Below are 21892 nucleotides of genomic sequence, written 5' to 3'. Positions count from 1 at the left end.
GCACTCAGGTGCCACCCTCACCTGTGATTGGCAAATTCTTTAATCTCTCTGTGCCTTTTTTTTCATAATAAAACAGAGATTATAATATCTGTGCCATGGGGCAGTAATAGAGATTGAGAATAATCTGTATACGCTCATTATAAGACCCGTCACCCACCAAGCATTGATAAATATTGCTACTTTCATTATTATAATTACTCAGCTCTTAGTGACTATTAATCCCCATGTCAATTTGTATGTTCATCTAAATAATTTGTAATTGGTTGTTTGCAACTGAACAGTAAGTATCCATTTGTGTCTCTGTAGTTTGATTTGGAGGAGACACTGCATATCTCTTTTTAATTCTGATTAAACCAGCTCACCTCTGTTTTGAGAATGGATACAGCACCTTCCTTTGTACATTTTATCCAAAGACTACACTTTGGAATGTTATAGCCTAATTAGATATAGATCTATATACAGTTTTTCATTTGTGTTTCTTACTAGAAAATCCTTTCCGTTTTTTCTAGTCACTTATATGTTGCTTTTTACCTTCTAATTATCAAAACTTCTTTGTAGATTCTCATCTACAATATTAACAGCCATGTTAAAACATATTGTTGAAAATACTTCCTTAGAGGAAATACCAATGGAAAGCTAAAATTTCTATACCTTCATAACAAGGAAAATATATTCATACCAAAAACAGTTTCAACTAATTTATGCAGCATTTTGAAAAAAGGAAATGATTGTTTGAATCACCATGTGTAATGCACCCAGCTACATTTTATTGTGTGCATTCGGCAAGCTGTGTTTTCTTGGCCCTAGCTCTGGGTTGTTTGACTATGAAAGTCTTCCAGAATTGATAGCTTTTCCCAGTTAGCTGCTTCATAATGCATTTCAAATTGTTAACAGTGTTATAGGTCAGTAGTGCCTATTCATCTGGCCTCTAATGCTCTGAAAAGGCAGGGGGCTGAGAGGGAGATATGATTGATAAGGGCTTTAGCAACACAAATGGCTACTTCCTTGTCAAAAGATTGTTTGTGTATTTTAGGGCTTTATGGCTTTCTTATTATTCCACATGCATTTTATAATAGGAATGGGAGCATATTCATGTCACAGTGTAATAGTTTTATGGATTAAAAGAAAAAATCAAAGTGATATTAGGTGATATTATTGGGTTTTTTAGTCTTTTACCATACTCTGCACTCAGCCCTTCCACCGCCGTGCAAGTTACACCTTTGTCTTTCTTTGTGGAATATTCCTCATTTGAGTACACATAATAAACTGATTTTAGTAAGAATATAGAGAGAGATCTTTACTTTGAAAATCAATGAGTTGGAGATTGATCTTTTTAAAAGGCAAGTGATCATATAAAACTCTAGCTTTTAGCTTGCACACATTTTTGAAAACATTAGAAATTATTATGTATCTTGCTCTTCATGGAGATTTATTTACATAGGCTTTGAAAGGTTTTAGTATTATTCACCTCCCCCTGCCCAATTTCATATCTCTTTGTTCTCATTAGTAATTTTTGTATCTGGATTTCCATTTTAGATATAAAATATTTATTACATTTCAGTTAGATCCAGAAACAGGCTTAGAAGCTTTTAATAATGTTAATAAAGAATAATTGCTGTTACATTATTTTATGATTCATTTCCAGTTTAGTTCAGTTAATGAGAAAGCTGTTAATATCTTATTTAGCCACTAGTACAGATAACCTTAAATTTTTACATATGTACCAGTTCATAAGCTTAGTCTTAAATTTATTCAGAAAATTGTATAGCAGGTGTTTTGGGGTGGGTTTTTTTTTAAGATTTTATTTATTTTTTCATGAACGACACAGAGAGGCAGAGTCATGGGCAGAGGGAGACGTAGGCTTCCTGCAGGGAGCCAGAGCCAGGACTTGATCCCAGGACCCTGGGGTCATGGCCCGAGCCAAAGGCAGATAGACATTCAACCACTGAGCCACCCAGATGCCCCGATAGCAGGTATTTTAAATGTTAAGTCAATAAAGTCGAATATTAGGATGACATATCTGGAGTTTTTGGTTTTATTTTTTGGTGGAGAGGAGGGGCAGAGAGAGGGGAAGAGAGAACCTTAATGGTTGAGCCCAATGCAGGACTCAATCTCAAACCCAGAAATCATAGCCTGAGCTGAAATCAAGAGTCAGACACTAACCGGCTGAGCCACTCAGGCACCCCTATTTGGAGAGTTTATTGAGGATTGTCTGGTTTGGCTTCTACCATATGTAGGGTTACTATATGATTTATTACAAACGAGGATGTTTTTGAGGGTGAAAAGGGTTAAGATTCTTTAAACTTACGTAAGTTTCTGAAAATTTATTGACTGGCAAAACATTCATTGATAGGTTTTTATTACATTGATAGACCATTATTATTCAGAATAATTTTCAAGAATAGAATTCTTTCTGAAAACTAAAATCCATGGATAGGAAAACAAAAAACTTCCATTAGGAGCTCCTGGCTGGCTGTGAGTTGGTGGCGCATGTGACTCTTGATCTCTGGGTCGTGAGTTCAAGCTTCATGTTGGGCATAGAGCTTAAAAAAAGAAATGTTTCCTTTTGTTGATCATCCTAAAATTAAAAAACAGCAAAAAATATATATTTTTGGTAACTTTCATGTTGTTCAATCAATTTCTTAGCTGCATCTCTATCACTGGTGTTTCTCTAAAAAATGTTTTGTTTTTTTTTTTTTAAGAATGTATTTTTTCAACATGGTTTATTGTTAGGTCCCTTTTCCCCCCTTATTTTTCATTAAATTGCCTGGTCACCTTCAAAGTTGCATTTCATTGTTCGAAAGTTTATGGTTGAAATTTGAAGTTGTGCGACCTTCAGTTGATTCTCCTCTGTAGATTATAACATTCTTAATTGAGAAAACCCTCAAAGCTCAGAGCAAATTCTACTAAGTGGGAAATATTCTCAGTTCTAATTTTTTCATGTTGAACTGAGTAAATGATATTGAAGTGGTAAATGAGTCTGTGTTTCCCATGAATTAAAAGCTAAATAAATTATAATCCAGTCTATATCTTCTTCTCTGTTAAGCTTGTTTTTTAAAGTAGGAGCATGATGTTGAACTGCTATATGATCATCCTTTTTCTGTGAGTGCAATTTTTACAGATTTGGTACTTGGCATGTTGAATGCTTACCTGTAATGTCGGACTGCACTTGAATCCTGGCTTGGATACCTGCTGGCCTTATAATCTTGAACAAGTCATTTAACCTTTCTGTGCTTCACTTTCCTCATCTATACGTAAATAGTGCACATACTAATAAGCATCAAATTTAATGTTAATCAGGAATGCCAAACCCAATTTAGGAGTCATACTCTTATTTATAATTACTTTATTAGTGAATATCCTATAGCCTCTCATTCTAGTATTCATTAAATTACATCTGCAATGAACTTTATTTAATGTAATTGAAAGAGAATAATAAAAATTATAAAGATATGACATTTTCTTCTAGAGCTGAACTTAAAAACATTGTCATCTGAAGGTTCTCTAGGGACTTCTCTTACTAAGCAAATAAAAAACAACCCTTTATAAATTAGTGCTGCTGAAATGTTTGAAATACATATATTTTTTAAAGAAAACTTCAATCTTATTTATCCTTTTAATTGGCATTATCTATGAAAAATTGATTAGCTGAGACACCACTGTGTTTTTGATGTACTTGTAAAAATTCATGGGATTGTATTTTATATCTCAGGTTTTGTAAATAGATACATAGGAAAAAAATTAAGTATAAGGAAAGAGAAATCAACATTAGCCAGAGTAGTTAACCAAGTCTGTTTATATGATGGGATATATTTTTTTCCAGCGACTAAGTTTACTGAACATATCTAACATTAATGTTAGTAATAGGATTAATTTTGGGTACTTAATTTCTTGTGAGCTCTTGGAATTCCTGAGCTATCATACAGAAACTATCTGGGAAAGACAAATAGTTGAAGTATGAAACCACAGTCTCCTGTTTGTCCTGATTGACATCAAAAGGAAGATGGTAACGATTGCTCTTAAATATTTGAAAACTGTCAGAGGAGAAGTTCTAGATTTTTTATTTCAGGATGTACCATTAATAACTGGGATGGGGAAAGTGGTGAAGAAAGGGGGAAAGTAAGCAAGGATAGTGGCAGGTGGAAGGAGGAGGCAGGCTGACTTAAAAGCAGATTTTACCTCAAGTTAAGAGATCTTTCTAATTAATTAATACAGAATTACCTAAACTACTTCATATGGTCATAAGCCTTTCCATCTCTGCGATTATTTTCTTTTTAAAATATAGGTTGAAGAAGGATCTAAAAATATACGGCTAGGTTCACTAATTGGTTTGCTAGTTGAAGAAGGAGAAGATTGGAAACATGTTGAAATCCCCAAAGATGAAGGTCCTCCATCACCAGCTTCAAAACCATCAGTGCCTTCCCCCTCACCCGAACCACAGATTTCTACTCCTGTCAAAAAGGAACACATACTGGGAAAACTGCAGTGAGTATGTTTATTTGGATGCTGATTTAAAAAAAAAAATGTTAAAGCAGCTTTTAGGATATTTTAGTCATTACCATATTTAAAACATCTTTCCACCTTATGTAGGAAGTGGTTGATCTTCCCTTTTTCCCTTAGGTGACTGAGATCTGGGAATGATTATTTTCCTTTCGTTCATTCAACAAACAAGTAGTTATTGAATACCTGCCATGTTCCAGGAGGTATGAAAGCCCTGCTCAGCCAGCTGAGATCAAAGCAAACAGTCTGTGTCCATGATGAATTTGAAGTCAGTTTTAGGATTCCAGCATGGGGTTCAATGAACCAAACTTCATAGCATGTTTCCACCCATGGAATTCTAGTTACCGCAGTGTGAATTCCGGTTTTATACATATAACTGACAAAATGAAGTTAGCATCTTACCATGCATGCCTTTATGGCCATTCTTCATTTGAGTGTCTGACACGGATTGGAGGATTTGAGCCCAGTTTTGTCCCTGTATAACACAGGTACTTGGTGCATACCATTTCACTTCAGCTTTACATGGCTTTAATTGATGGAGTCTGAAGATTTTATTTTAATAAGTTCATGCATTTAACATTCTCCACAATTACACAAAATTACTTTTCCTTTATAAGAAGAAGCTCTTCATGGAGGAAAGTCTTTTGAACTTGAATAAAAATGCATACGCTTTCAAATCTTTTCCTTCAGTTTATCAGAGTCCGTTCTTGTCAGTGTTCTTGAAATACTGAGTTAATAAATTTCCATGCCCACACATAGCATTTCTCACTGCATTGCTTTAACTTCCCTTTATTTTCTCTTCTTTACCATGGAAATCATAAGGCGGGGTAATGGATGTACTTAACTACTCTTCTCCTTTTGCAGAGATCGTAGTGTGTGCTCTGTCATTCTATGAAGATTCATCATTAGAGACTTAATGAGTGTGTGGCCCCAAAGTGTAGGTTTAAAAAGGAGCAGACCTGGAGTGCCTGGATACCTCAATTGGTTAAGAATCAGACTCTTGATCCCAGCTCAGGTCTTGATCTCAGGGTTGTGAGTTAATGCCCTCCATTGGGCTCCACACTGGATATGGAGCCTTAAAAAAAGCCAGCAGACCCGTGAACTGCACACTATTGGCCCATACAGTGATTTTTTTTAAATAAATTTTTTGAATTGTTTGTAGTTAATTTTACATTAAAAAAATCTAAAATTTCAGTTTCATCTGAAAAATCTGAGGATTTGATGGCACTGAGCCCATATCACCTAGAGCTATTTATCTGAAATGCAACAAGTACCACATTTGTTCCTCTCCATTTCTTGGTTATAAACTTCTGGACCCAACCCCTTTGACTCATTTTCTTTATTTGACTGTATAGTCATTTGTATTTGCTGCTTTGCCTAAAGGTCTCAGTCAAAGAGTAGATACTTAGTAGTTGTGTCACCTTTTGGTATATTTCAGTTTCCATGTCTAACAATCAACCTAAGTTTCTGCCTCTTACTCTTTTGGAGTATATGTAATATAAAAATGCTTTCATGTAAATAATAATGACTTTTTAAAATATATGAAGGCTACAGTTCAGCAACAAAACAACCCAATTAAAATAGGCAAAGTACTCAGTTAATACATTTTGTCCAAAGATGATGCGTGAATGACCAATAAACATGAAAAAATGCTTAGTGTCACTAGTCATTAGGAAATTGCTAATCAGTATCACAATGAGCTACCACTTTTTCATTGGATTGGCTGCTGATAATAATAAGTGTTGATGAATGTATCAAGAAATTAGAACCCTTGTGCACCATTGGTGGGAATGTAAATTGGTGCAGTCACTGTGGAAAACAGTTCGGCAGTTCCTCGGAAAATTAAGAGTAGAATTACCATATGATCCAGTGATTCCTCCTCTGGCTATATACTCAAAAGAATTGAAAGCAGGAATTCAAAGAGATACTTGTATAGCCACATATAGCAGCATTATGCATAGTAGCCAAAGGTAGGAATAATTCATGTGTCCAAAATGTACTATATACATACATACAATAGAATGTTACTCAGCTTTGAGAAACACACATAACAAGACATGGATCAACCCTGAAGACATGCTAAGTAAAATAAGCCAATTACAAAAGAACAATTACTGTGATTTCACTTATATGAGTTACCTAGAGTAGTCACATTGGTAAAGAGAGTAGAGTGCGAGTTGCTGGGGGCTGGGTTGGGGGATGGGGAGTTATTGTTTAATGGGTACAGAGTTTCAGTGTGAGAGAAAGTTCTGGAGATGGATGGTGGCGATGATTGCACAACAGGTATAGTACTTGATTCCACTCCATTGTACACCTAAAAACATTTAAAATTGTAAATCTTTTGTATATTTTACCACAAAAAAGTGAAGGAAGAGTACAGTTATTTCCTTATTGATATATTTAATGAAGAGTCATGTGAAAAATTATTAGTAAAAATAGAAGCTCTGTCCTTTTGAATATTTACTCTTATTAAAAGAATATTTTGAAATAGTAACTAAGTAAATGTGTATGAAAATGTTTTGGTAGTAAAATAAACCAGATTAGTACAGATTAATTTATTTGTTTTTTTTTTTTAGATTTTTTTAGATTAATTTATTTGACTGCGACTATCAACAGGAGTCATTTTAACTTTATTATAAGTTATATTTTTCTAATTATCAGCAAAACCTTTGATGTTTAGGTATATTTGATTCAAATATGAGTGTTTATTGGTTTTGTTAATCTTCTGTTTTCTTCTTAGGTTCCGTTTAAGTCCAGCTGCCCGTAATATTCTGGAAAAACACGCCCTGGATGCTAGCCAGGGCACAGCCACTGGCCCTCGGGGTATATTCACTAAAGAGTATGTTTGTGCTTTTTTATAATAACCAATTCCATTATTTATCATGATCATCTTTTTCTGAAAGTATTTAAAGAAGAGCTTATTCAGTGTTAAGATTTAAAAGGATGTATACTGTTCTTTTGTATTTTTAATTGCTTTTGTGAGCACAAAATTGTATTCTGTGCAAGGGTTGTTTTGAAGTAATTACAGCATTAATGAAGAATGGTTCTAATTTGGTCACTAAGCTGGATCCTTAGAAATGGTGATAAATGCAGAAAATTAGATTACAGAGCAGTGAACTTTTTATATTGTTTTTATGTTGGTTTGAAATAAGTTTGCAATCACATGTAAATTTTTTAAACCTGGAAATATACTTTTAAAAATAATTTCATTCTTATCTGTTTGGATTTTAGTCACTTGGATAATCAAACTGATTTCCATATGCTGTTGGCATTTTTTTGGATTTTCTTTTCTATTCCACTATCTATGAGTTAGCACCTAATTTGTTTAGTACCACACTCAAAATTATAAATATTTTATAGTAGGTTTTAAAATTTGTTAGAGTTATCATTGTTCTTTTTTTTTTTCCCAATGGACCAGTTTTCTTGGCTTATTCTTATTTTATAATTTTTCTAAATGAATTTTAAACAGTTCAGGCACAGAGGAATGATGGTGTTTTTACGGGGTTGCATCACATTTTACAATTAACTTGGGGAAGAATCGAAATCTTAATGATGCTAAGTCTTCCTATTCCAGAGCACTGATCTGTTTTTCCATTTGTTTACATTTTGTTTCTTTCAAGAGTTTATGAGAACAGATGGCCCCTGCTCTATTGAAATTTAGTCTAGTGGGGAGGACAAAGATTAATCCTTCAGACATATGACTAATGTAAAATTGCCATAGTGGTATGTATTATTTCAGAGAAAGAGCGTGGAGGGAGGGGGATGGGGCAGAGGGATATAGAGGGTCTTAAGCAGACTCCGCCCTGAATATGGAGCCCAAAGCAAGGCTCAGTTTCAAGCCCCTAAGATCATGACCTGAGCCAAAGCAAAGAGTTGGACATTTAACCAACTGTACCACCCAGGCGCATTTGTGTTACATTTCTATTGGAAGTAATATTACATCTTCAAATTGAGTTAACATTTTAAAGCAATATGCTTATTCCTCATTTACTGTTGATAACTGTGATCAGTAATATTGGCTAAAAGTTTTTAAGTTGAGATTAGTGAAGGTTATGAAATTATTAAGTGGCAGTGCTGGACCAAGGGACCTTTTCTTTTCTTTTCTTTTCTTTTCTTTTTTCTTTTCTTTTCTTTTCTTTTCTTCTTTCTTCTTTCTTTTTTTTTTTTTTTTCTTTTTTCATTGGGTTTATTTTACTCTTCATTAAAGCATTGGTTTATTTTGGGGCATTTCTTTTATGATGAGCAATCCAGGTTTAATTCTTAGGTAGCTTCATTTATCTGTGTTACAGCCTTATTGATTTGTTCATCAGACCTGTGTATGTTGTTTTCTTAAACACATACTGTGAGTCCTGCCATACTAAGTGAGTCGGAAATCAGCTGTCCTGATCTCTGACTGAAAAGTTGTATACTAGACTGTGAATTTTTAGTTAAAGGACTTAAACGGTTTCACTTAGCCATAAAAAGTTAAAATTAAGTATTCTCATAGCCAGTTAAGCTTAGTCCCCCCCCCATATTCATCCTACTATTTGTACCTTTATTTTATTAATCTACCAATCTATGTTTTTTTTTTTTTTACAAGATTTTATTTATTCATGAGAGAGACACAGAGAGAGAGGCAGAGACATAGGCAGAGGGAGAAGCAGGCTCCATGCAGGGAACCTGATGTGGGACTCCATCCTGGGTCTCCAGGATCACACCCTGGGCTGAAGGCGGCGCTAAACCACTGAGCCACCCAGACTGCCCTCAGTCTAGAGTTTTAGTAAACTCTCCATAAAAATGGGATAAAGCACCTTTCTTTATAACCAGGTAGACTTACCTATATTTCTGAGGGATAAGACAGAGAAAGAGTCTGTATTTAATTCATCACGATTTGGTGAAATTTTTGATAAAGTAATCATAGCTGTACCTTAGAAGGATTAATTTTGCAAATTGTGTAAGACACATTGGAGCAGAAAAAAACTTGAGGTTAGGAGATAAAATAGGCTTATAAAGTAATTCAGGTAAAAGGTAAAATGCCTGAATGTAAATGGAAGAAATAAAAGGGAGATTACTGATCTAGGTAGTATTATATGGACAGGATCCAGAAGTCTTCCTAAAGGATAGAATGTGGAGCATAGACCAGGATAGCAATGAATCAAGGAATGAATTTGAGATTCTGGTCTGGGTAATGAAAGTTTGGCTCCATAAATACAAATAATAATAATAATACAAATAATAGGTATTAAATACAAATGATAAACATAAATAAGACCTTTGTCTTGGTGGAGTGAGTGCATGTTAGCTCTGAAGCCTTTTGTCAGTGCTGACAATTCACGTAGGCATCAGGATCAGTGAGGTGGAGATTATTTGCAGGAGACAGTTCAGAACTTAAGAGGGAGGTTTGGTAGGCAGTAGACCAGTAGTTATAATTGAGATAATCAGGAGGTAAACTTTTAGAAGGCAGCTTTTCTTGTGTTGGAGGATTATCTAGGAGCTGGATAAAAAGTTAAAGTGTGATCTGAGAAAAGTCTTTGGAAGTCAATTATTAGGTGATATTTTAGAAGACATTTTGTGGTGTGACAGTAGAGGAATGAAATAGCCCTTTTTTCCTTTTTCCCTTCTCTTTCCATATGTGTTTATATGTTGAACAAATAAATATCTTTTTGTTAACCTGAATTGAAGTTATAATAGTAATGTAACATTTATTAAGGAGAACAAAATGGTATTTGTCTTGCTGCATACACCAAGGAACCACTATTAAAATAGTTTTATTTTTAATATTTTTGCCGTCTTCCTCCTCCTAATTCAGTTTTCTTTCCTTATTCTTTAACTCTGCACCATAAAAGTCAACCTTTTGTCTTCAAAATCTGACACATTTACAAAAGGTTTCATGAGAAACATAGATCCTGAAAGCATACATTATTTAGGATTTTCGTTTTATATACTACTAAAGATGCCTGTGTTTTAAGTTTAAAGTGGACTTTGGAAAAAACCGACCTGCTGTCACCTACAAAAATGTCATTTTCTGATAAGATTGAAAAATTGCAGGCTAAGCTTCCCCTAAGTACCTTAGCACAAATTCTTGAAATTTGGAGGGACGTCCTTCCTTCTTCCATTCTCAACTAAAAATGCAAGTAGAATAGTTTCAGCTGTTGAGGAAGTGCCTCTGATCAATTGTGTTTATGAAGTAAATCCTCAGTGTTAGGGTTGCTATTTTAAATGTTGCAGTGGAACAAATATATTGTCCAAACATATTGCTCAGAATATATGTTGCACAAAAGCAGATAGATTTGACTTTGCGTGTGTATTTTAAGAAAGCTAGTGCTGGGGCCACAGAGAATACATTTTCGTTCTTTGTAACCTAACATCTTTGGTATATCTGTGTCTTACATCATAGTTGTAGTAAATGTTTGTATTCATATCACAGCATCAAAAATTTGATAGGTGTGGTAGGTGAGTATGTAGCATGTATTATATTAGTATAATAAATATATAATATATATTATAATTAATATATAATTATATTAAGTATTAGTGCTATTTCTTTTTAAAAACTAAGTCATAGCTCACTGAAATGAATTACTCTCTAAGGGATCCTGGTAGAGAAGGTTCTACCTTGAGTAAATTACCAGGGCATTGTCTGCCTTTGTGCAGAAATGTGTGGCATATTTGTTTTTCTTCTAATTTTTAGAGCTTTTAATGCCTACCTAAATCTTCAAGTAGAATCTGATTAATTATTTCATGGACAGAAATCATTAAAAGCATTCTCTGAATTATAGAAACTAAATTGTTGGCTGTTATTAAACAATAATTAACATTTACACTTTATTAGGTATGTAAGTGTAAAGTTAGCAGTAAAAATTTACTGTGAAGCAGTGGCCAGAATTGATTTTCTGTTTACTTGTTTATGATTAATTACTTCTTCTTACTTTTATTCTTACCAAGAGCCCTTTTACCCAAGAATTTTAATCACTGCAACCATAAAACTAAATTGCCTGTTTCTTGATAAAATAGTTATGCTCATGGTGAAATATAAATGTGTCCGTTAGTGTGACGAATCTTTTCTTAAATAGACATATTCAGGCATTAATATTTTAATCTTTAATCTCTTCAATTGTTATTTTTGTTTGTTTATTTTTAACTGATGCCTGAGAGTAAATTAGTGATCCCCATATAAAGGTATGGATGTGTTTTGGATCTGCCACTCTCATGCTAAACTCTAATTTGATTGATTGATTTTTAAAGATTTTATTCATTTATTCATGAGAGACACAGAGAGAGAGGCAGAGACACAGGCAGAGGGAGAAGCAGGCTCCCTGTGGGGAGCCTAGTGCAGGACTTGATCCCAGCACCCTGGGATCATGACCTGAGCCAAAGGCAGATGCTCAACCACTGAGCCACACAGGTGCCCCTTTAATTTGATTTAAAAACCAGATTAGTTTTGTTAGATGTATTTAATTACCTTATATAATGGAAAGGGACTAGTAGTGTTAGGCTATGACTTGTAAGAGCTCTTAAAAGCTAAATATCTTTTGGTGAAGGGATTTTTTTCTGAATCAACAACAGAAGGCTTTATTATATATCAATATTCTTTTTTTTTTAAGGTTTTATTTATTTTTAGAGAGAGAGCATGCCAGCAGGGGGAGGGGGCAGAGACTCCTTAAGCACACATCCCACTGAGCGTGGAGCCTGATGTGAGGCTCTATCTCATGACCCTGAGATCATGACCTGAGCCAAAATCAAGAGGATACTTAAGGACAGGCACCCCTCAATGCTCATATTTTTATTTATCTGGCAAGGGTTTTGGCTCATGGCATAAATCCTCAGAAATGATATTGGCAGCCATTTATTTCACATGTAAATGTTAATCATAGTTAACTGGAAAATGGTACTTTTGGTTACGAATATAAGTAAATTAAAAATTAATTTCCAAACAGAAGTAAGCTTGTCAAAAGCGTTAACCGTGTAAGGTCATTCCCTAGGCCACGCACCTCTTCTTCTCCCTCATTTTTTCCACGATCACAATGTTGTGCTCTGAGAACCAGCACTGTCTGGTTATGCCCCTGTTACTTTTTTGAGTGGTGGATTCGAGGCCAGAGTCAGGAGGTCCTATATTTTGCCTTAGATTAGATAGATCACACTTTTTCCTTCAATCCCAGACTTGCTGTTAACCTGAGATGTACTTTATTCTAGTCTGTTCACGTGAGAAAATATGTGTACTATGTGCACAGGTGTGAGTAGAGTAGTAGAAAATGCACAGGGGCTCTGGACTTGGCCATCCCTGGGTTTGATGCCAGCCCCCATTTCATCTTTTAACCCTCTCCTTGTTCACTCCTCTTTCTACATTGGCCTGCCTTCTGTTGTTAGAAGAAGCTGTTATTTTCCCTGCCTAGAAATATACTTTCCCCAGCTCTTCTTGTCTGCTTGCTCATTCACGTTATTCCACACAAGCACCACATCCTCAGACCTTCCCTGACCATCCATCCTATTTTAAAAGAAGCCCTCCTCTCACCTATCACTCACATCATTATTCTGCTTTATTTTCTTCATAGCGCAGCTATATCTGCCATTTGTTTGCCTGATTAACATAGACTCTCCTGTGGAATAAAGTGTCTTGTTTAACAGTGCATCCTCAACACCTAGAATAGAGTAGGTAACTGAGAAATACTGACTTAGATTTGAAATTTAACCTCTCTGAGCCTATTTACTCACTTATGAATTGGGAGTGATAATACCTCCCTCACAGGACTGATATAGGATTACATAATTACACAATGTAGGCATAAGAGGTTCATTTTCTCACTTTTACTCCCACTCTTAATGTTTATTAGGGATCTGAGATGGTAAAACATGTAAGACTTCTTCTTCATCAATCTGGCCTCCTTTGTTAAATGTCAACCCTTTAATTTTGAAACAAGTAAGTTAGTTGTAGTTAGGGTTAACTCCATGCACCCCTTTTTGGACCAGGTATAAAGAAAGGATGAACGCTCTTTTCTAAAACCAGTATCAATACACATGGGGGGATTCCTGGGTCAATTTTCTATTACTGTGTAAGAAATTACTACAAATGTAGCAGCTTTAGACCTATTTAGCATCTAACAATTCTGTAGGTCAGAATTCCGGGCCTAGCATGGCTGGGTTCTCAACTTATGGTCACAAGGTTGAAATCAAGGTTTTGGCCAATACTAGGGTCTCATCTAAAGGTGGGTGCCCTCTTCCAGGCTCGCATGGTTGTTGGTAAAATTCAGTTCCTTGGGGGCTGTCAGAGTCTGGCCCCTGGCCGGCTCTTAACCAAGGACTAGTCCTAGTTCCTAGAGGCATCCTTCAGGTCCTTGCCTCATGGTCATCTCCACAGGCTGCTCACAAATGCCTACTCCCTTCTCTAGTGCCAGCAGGAGACTCTGTCCATTTGGATCTCTTCTTCCAGGAATTCCTGGTTCCTTTTAAAGGGCTTATCTGATGTCTAATCCCACCAGGGTAATTATACTTCTGCTTTTTTATTAACTTAATGTCAGCTGATTTAGGACTTTAATTATGTCTGCAAAATCCATCACCTTTGTCTTGTAACGTAACCTACTCATGGGAGACATCCATCATACTCAGGCCGACCCATACTCACAAGAGATTATATGGGTGTGTACATCAGGTAATAATTCTGTATATACAAGAATATTGGGGCCATCCATCTCAGAATTCTGCCTACCATGTTGCCATAAGGTATTAAGGAAGAGGTTTTGTGTAGGAGAGGATGATTGTCATTTCAAACGTGTCCAGCAGTTGCTAGGTTTTTCCCCTCATAATTCTTTTAAAAAACCATAACAAAATTAACTATGTTTGAGGAATTTAAGGAATGTTATTTGCCTTTAAATTTGTGTCACCATGAAGTTGTTTTTATATTATGTAGAACCTTTTAAAAAATTTAGATTAAAAATAGTTTTTAAAATATAAAATTTTGTTTTTGAAAAGAATTTTTGAATTAGCAAATATTACAATTTTTGAAAAAGCCATTTTAAGAGAATATATTACTTCATACCCACTGTAACTTACATAGATCAAAAGCTTGATATATATATATAGTAATCTAATTAAATCCTTTTAAAAAACAAAGATACCGTTAATGCAAGGTAAGTCTATTACTACTTTAGTTTTCTTTCATTCTGAGTGATGCTGTGGGTTAGGTTTATTTCATTAGATGGTGCTGATAACATATTGAGCAATACTTAAAATGGTGTGATTTCCTGGCCATAAACAAGGTAATTTGTACTAGAAAATCCAGTAATTTAGTGAATATCGTAGTAAAAGTCATAATAAACTTGACATTTTCTGAATGCCATGTGAAAATTACTTGACCAAGTGTAAAGAATGAGAGTATGGCTTAATTTATGAATAGTTCATCTACCAAATGATACTCCCCCCCCAAAAAAAGACAGTTTCTTTTTAAAGATACCTACACCCAATACTTTGATAAATTTGAATTGTTGTTCAGTTTTTGCAAATGTCCAAATATTGTAGTGCGTGAATAATATGAATCAGCAAAACAGATAAGATTTGCTTATCTAAAATAATTCATTTTGTATTTTAGCCTTGAGATCTCTAGTTCAGTACCTTCCCTCTGTACCTCATACCCACTTACTAAACATTCTATCCTTGTTGCTAATCATGGTTCTCTCTTATCTTCAGGGATGCTCTCAAACTGGTGCAGTTGAAAGAAACTGGCAAGATTACTGAATCCAGACCCACTCCAGCCCCTCCAGCCACTCCCACAGTGCCTCTGCCCCCACAGACCACAGCCACACCACCTTACTCACGGCCGATGATCCCACCAGTGTCAACTCCTGGACAACCTAATGTACCGGTAATACCGTTTGAGTAGATTTGTATTTTTCAGATTTAAGTGAGAAAGAAAATAAAACCATTACTGTCTCTTTTACAAGTAATTCTACGAATCCATTTTAGTAGTAGCTGAAAGTGATAAAAAAAAAAAAAAAAAAGTACTCCATACGCTTTGTTTTGCAGATGCCTAGTTCAAACCCGATTTGTTTGTGTGGTGCTAATTTCCAGATTCAGCGCCATGTGTGTATGCTCTGTAATCATGGTACTTCCTTGGGTGTGGTACTATTAACTGGGAGGTGCCACTAGCCATCTTCTGTGGGTGCTTTATTTTGACTGAGGGAATTGATAGTCTCCCTGTGAAGAATTATAGAAGCCACATACCTAGATGTTCTTTCTCAGATACAGGTAGGATAGCAGCCCATTTTTGTTGTCAAAATACTCCATTTTGCCTCTTTTTACCTCCCTTTCTTAGTATCTTTCATGTCATTTGCTTCCCATTGGAAGAAATGCAGGATAATCAGGTTCATGTAGAACTGAATGGACACTTAAAAAATAAACACACAAACCTATCCTGTTCTTTCTAGTGGAGAAATGTATTCCAGTATGATATTTCAAAAATAGTTGCAGATAGTATAAATTTCATGGGAAGCAAAATTTTTTAATAAATTCATACTTCATTACTGCACATACAAAAAATATATGTGTAATCAAATCTTATACTTGTAAGAAGTAGGCTATTCAGGGGATCCCTGGGTGGCGCAGCGGTTTGGTGCCTGCCTTTGGCCCAGGACGTGATCCTGGAGACCCAGGATCGAATCCCTCTGCCTGTGTCTCTGCATCTCTCTCTCTCTCTCTCTCTCTCTCTCTGTGTGACTATCATAAATTAAAAAAAAAAAAAAAAGAAGTAGGCTATTCAAATTCAGAAGATAAATCTTACTTTCAAAGTTTTATGGTATAGAGAGAGCATTTATTCTATTTGAGCAAGTACTCTGTCAACATAAAATGTTTCCTAAGAATCAGGTGTATTTTTAGCTGCTTAGTTATTATTCTCATATGATTGTGATCTAGTCCCAGAATGGAGTGAAGGGTAAGGAAAGAATCACATGTAGTGTAAGGTCCATCTTGCTTTTGTCAGAGGCTCAAGGAATAGAACGGAAAGCTACAGTAAGTAAAGTTACAAGAGGATTTTAATATCTCACTTATACTTCATGTTATGAATTTTTGGAAAATATGATACTTGTGCAATTTCTATATAAATTACAAACCAAAATGGAAATAGTTTGACAGATTATTTAATATATTGAATTATTTTTTTCTACTGTGTACCATTTTTATAAGTAAGAATTGTCTGCTGTTGGTTTGTTGAATTATTGTATGCTTTGAGTTTTATTAAGGCATGGTATTTGTGACAGAAGCTGCTTACAGGTGGTATGTGTATGTGTCTATCTCTTTGTCTCTGTTTCACACACACACACACACCAATGGAAGAATTATTCATGACTTGGGAGATTTCTTTTTGATCATCTTAAACATAGTAACATAAGATGACCCACTTACAACTAAAACATGAGTTTTACTATTTCCTACAGTCATATACTATAAAGTTAAAACTCTTTGGATTTCTTATATTCCTCCTTATACTAAGAAATTTTAATAGTACTTTCCTATATTGATCTTTAACTATTAACAAAAGCTAAGTCACTGAATATATTTTAGTTATGGAGTTTGTTTTTCCCCCTTCCATTTATGGTTTAATGGACAGATTGTAATTTCTTTGCAGGGTACATTCACTGAAATCCCTGCTAGCAATATTCGAAGAGTTATTGCCAAGAGGTTAACTGAATCTAAGAGTACTGTGCCGCATGCATATGCTACTGCTGACTGTGACCTTGGAGCTGTTTTAAAAGCTAGACAAAGTCTGGTCAAAGGTTAGTAAAGTTAAACTTAGTTAATACATGTGCTAACTGTCATGAAGTCCTTTACTTATAAAGGTACATGTATAGCTTTTTATTTCAATTTTGTCATCTGGATGCATTTTAGTGCTAGAGAAAAGAATTGGCTCACTTTGCCTGTAAGAAACAAACTGGTTCCGTAGTACTGAGTAAATCATACTTTTTGGTATGATATCTGAACCAAGCAGTCCTTAACATTTTAGTGTAAAATCCCCAAATGATTTAAGAGTGTTTTAGATTTTACATACATATTTTAGATATCCCTCTGCTTTACAGTTTTTTTAATTTCTTCTTCAAAATGAACTTTCAGGTTATGAAATTGGTAATGTACCTCCCAGCAGTCACTTAAAACTAAGGTTGCTGGGGAGACATACAAATTTTTATGTTTTCTTTCTCTCTTTCCAATCTGTATGGCTTTCATTTTTCTTGCTTTGTTGTACTGGCTAAGACCTGTGGTACAATAATGAATGGTAAGTGTTAAAAGCAGATTTTTTGCCTTATTCTTGGTCTTAGGAAAAATATTCAGACTTTTATGTCAGTTGTAGGTTTTTTGTAGATTCCTTTTTTAGGTTGAGGAAATTCATATTCCTAATTTGCTGAGTTTTAAGCATAAGTGGATGTTAAATTTTATCACATGCTTTTTTGTGTATATACCATTTCACTCTATTATTTTGGTAAATTATATTGGTTGATTGCTAGATGTTGAGTTAACCTTGTATTCCTCATATAAAACTCATTTGTCATTAATTTTCTCACCTATTTCTTAATCCCATTTTCTAAAATTTTTCTAAGAATCATTATACCTATACACATGAGAAAACCCTGTAGTTTTCTTTTCTTGAAGATGTTTATTTCTGGGTTTGTTACCAGATCTCATAGAAGGAGTTGGGAAATGTTTCCTTCTCCTGTATTTTCTGGAATAGTTTGGGTAGAATTAGGTAGTTTTTAATTGTTTGGTAGAATTCACCAATGAAGCTATCTAGGCCTGTGATTTTCTCATGGGGAGATTTTTGACCATGAATTCAATTTTTAAAAATAGGTGTAAGTTGGGCAGCCTGGGTGACTCAGTGGTTTAGCACTGCCTTCAGCCCAGAGCCTGATACTGGAGACCTGGAATTGAGTTCCACGTCAGCCTCCCTGCATGGAGCCTGCTTCTCCCTCTGCCTGGGTTGTCTCTCTCTCTCTCTCTCTCTCTCTCTCTCTCTGTCTCTCTGTCTCTCTGTCTCTCATGAATAAATAAATAAAATCTTTTAAAAATAAAAAAATAAGAAAAATAAGTATAAGTTTTCTGATTATTCTTGAATGAGCTTTAGTAGTTTGTGTCTTTCAAGGAATTTTTTTATGTTACCTCAGTAATGAAATTTACAGAGTCCCCCCTCATCTCCACAGAAGTACATTCCAGGACCCCCAGTGGATCAACCACTGATGGTACAAAACCCCATACATACTATGTTTTCTTCTATGCATATGATAAACTTTAATTTAAAAATTAGACACAGTGAGAGATTAACAACAATAGTAAAGTAGAGCGATTATAACGATATGCTGTAATAAAAGTTAAGTGAATGTGGTCTCTCTCTAAATGTCTTACTGTATTGTACTCACCTTCCTTGTGATGCTGTGAAATAACATGCCTATGTGATCAGCTGACATGAGGTAAATGATGTTGGCATTGTGACACAGTGTTAGGCTTCTGGTGGCCTTCTGACAGTAAGTCAGGAGGATCATCTGCTGGGCTACTGTTGACCACAGATGACTGAAATTGTGGAAAGCAGAACCACAGATTAGGAGGTCTACTGTATTGGCATAAAGCTATTCATAATGTTACCGTATTATACTTCTACCTCTACATAATCTGAAATGGTGTCCCTAGTTTCAATATTAGTAATTTATGTCTCCTTATTTTCTTGATCAGTCTGGCTGGATATTGATCAATTTTATTGATTTCCTCAAATAATGAGCATTTGATTTCATTAACTTTCTCCATTGTTTTTATAATTTTTGTTTGCTTTCGGTTTAATTCACTCTTTTGTTTTCTAGTTTCTTAAGGTGAAAGCTGAGATATATATAGTATAATGTGTAATATATATATTATACTATATATAATAAATATATTTATACTATAATATATATTATAATTATATATATTATATAAAGTATAATATAGTATAATAAACCTTATTCCTAACATAAGTATATAATGCTGTTAAGGTCCCTTTTGGCAGTAATTTAGATGAATTCAACAAAATCTGATGTCTTATTTTTCTTCACATTCAAGATGTTTTCTATTTTTCCTTAAGATATCTGTTTTGATCCATGAATTATTTAGAAGTATAATTTCCAAATATTTGGGGAGTTTTCAGCCTTTTATGATTTCTTGCTTAACTCCATTGTGCTTAGAGAACATGCTTTGTATGACCTCAATGTTCTTAAATTTTTTGAGACTTTATAGTTGTAATATGGTCTATCTTGATGAATGTTTCATGTGTACTTGAAAAGAATGTGTGTTCTGGGGATCCCTGGGTGGCGTAGAGGTTTGGCGCCTGCCTTTGGCCCAGGGCGCGATCCTGGAGACCCGGGATCGAATCCCACATCGGGCTCCCGGTGCATGGAGCCTGCTTCTCCTTCTGCCTATGTCTCTGCCTCTCTCTCTCTCTCTCTCTCTCTCTGTGACTATCATAAATAAAAAAAAAAAAAAAAAAAAGAATGTGTGTTCTACTTTTCTTTAAAGATTTTATTTTGAGAGAGAGTGCATGAGTAAGGGGAGGAGCAGAGGGAGAGGGAGAAAGAGAGGGAAAGAATCTCAAGCAGATTGAGCTGAGTACAGAGCCTGACATGGGGCTTGAAACTCAAGACCTTGAGATTATGACCTGAGCTAACATTGACTCAACGCTTAACCGACTGAGCTACCCAGGTACCCCTGAAAAGAATGTGTTCTACTTTTGAGGAATGTTCTTTAAATGTCAGGTGAAGTTGACTGGTAGTAGTGCTCATGTCTTTCATATTCTTACTGATCTCCTATGTGTTCTTTCAATTTTTGGAAAAAGTATTGAAACCCCCAATTATAATTATGGATTCATCTATTTCCCCTTTGAGTTCTATCAGTTTTTACATCATTTTGAAGGTCTGTTATTAGGCACATAACACATTTAGGATATTGATGTTTTCTTGATGAATAGATTTGTCATGGATGTCCCTGTCCACTCCTGATGTAATCTTTCTTACCCCAAAGCCTTCCTTATCTGATATTGATACAGTTATTCTTTCTGACTAATCTTTTTATATCTTTTTGTATCTTTTTACTACTGACTTATCTCTGTCTTTATATTCAAACTAACTTTGCAGACAGCATATAATTTTTCTGATTTTTATCTAATCCTATACTCTTGTCTTTTAATTATTTAGATCATTCACATTTAATAATTTTGTCCTTTGTTTTCATTTGTCCCATCTCTTCTTATCACACCCTTTCATGTATAATGTAAGAACTTCACAATATATTACATTTTCCGCCCTTTATTCTTTGTGCTCTTACAGTCCTGTTTTATTTCTACATATGGTGCAGTGTGAGCCCCAGCATATATGTTCGATGTGTTTTTGCTTTAGCAAATCAACTATGCTTTAAAGAAATTTAAAAATGAGGGGCTTCTGGGTGGCTCAAGTTGAGTGTCTGACTCTTTATTTCAGCTCAGGTCATGATCTCGGTGTCATGAGAGCAAGCCCCACGTCTGGCTCTGTGCTGATCCCCCTCACCCTCTCCCTGCCATCCCCTTGCTCTCGCTCACTGGCTCTCAAAAATAAATAAACTGTGTTTATCCTCTTTGGGTTTCTCTTAGCTTGTTGGATTTATGGTTTGTTGTCTTTCATTAATTTTGGAAAACTAACCATTAGTTTTCACTTCTCTCCGTGTGTTTTTTTTTTTCTTTTGGAACTCTGGACAGTTCAAACAGTTGAACATTTATAATCAAAGCTCTTAGAGCCCCAATTCTTTTTTTTGTTCATCCTTTTTTTTCTCTTTGTGTTTTTGTTTAGATAAGTTTTGTTGATCTAGCTTCAAGGTCATTGACTTTTTCTCAGCTATGTTTAGTCTCTGAAGCTTAACAAAAAATTATTTATCTTTAACTGCATGGCTTTTTTTTCCTCAACTGTCCATTTGAATGTTTTTTATGGTTTCCATATATCTGCTGATATCCCCATCGGTTCATGTGCCTTGTCCCGTACGTTGTCGCATACTTTCTCATACTTTGATAGTGGTTAAATCATTTCATGTGTTTGTCCATCCTCCGAGGGGAGTCATCACCCTTGACGTTCAGTCACTTGTTTGCCTTATAACCTTGACTTCCTAACAGACTTATGTTATGATTTTGTAACCCCTACTTTTCCCCCTGCCCTATTAGGGTGGGAAAAAATTTTCTCCTGTGGCTTTCTACATCTCAAGCAACAACAGACTGATATTTCAGTTTAGATACAGACTTTGAAGAATTCATATGAAGACAACCTGACCCCTTTTAAAAGTTCAAGGAAATAAATGGAAAGCTTACTTCCGAGAAAATTATCAATATTCAAAAAGTTAATCCTGGCACCTTCCCTATAGGTTTAAAGTGTACTTGCTTAGTCATAATATAGAG

At 35.0% G+C, this 21892-nt stretch overlaps 1 protein-coding gene across 7 annotated transcripts in view; it reads left to right on the top strand.

The window, feature by feature from the left end:
- The window catches only part of PDHX (pyruvate dehydrogenase complex component X), a 174637-nt gene that overhangs the window by 28848 nt on the left and 123897 nt on the right, over positions 1–21892 (top strand). For all 7 annotated transcript variants that reach the window (XM_041723350.1, XM_041723352.1, XM_041723348.1 and 4 more), the window contains exons 4-7: positions 4286–4485; positions 7241–7339; positions 15160–15334; positions 17093–17240. In XM_041723350.1, coding sequence (XP_041579284.1) covers positions 4286–4485; positions 7241–7339; positions 15160–15334; positions 17093–17240 — 622 coding nt within the window. The remainder of the gene's footprint in view (positions 1–4285; positions 4486–7240; positions 7340–15159; positions 15335–17092; positions 17241–21892) is intronic.

The sequence above is a fragment of the Vulpes lagopus genome, chromosome 11 (assembly GCF_018345385.1).
Source record: "Vulpes lagopus strain Blue_001 chromosome 11, ASM1834538v1, whole genome shotgun sequence".
NCBI lineage: Eukaryota > Metazoa > Chordata > Mammalia > Carnivora > Canidae > Vulpes > Vulpes lagopus.
The sequence above is the reverse complement of the archived record's forward strand: the minus strand, read 5'-3'. Positions and strand labels throughout refer to the sequence as shown.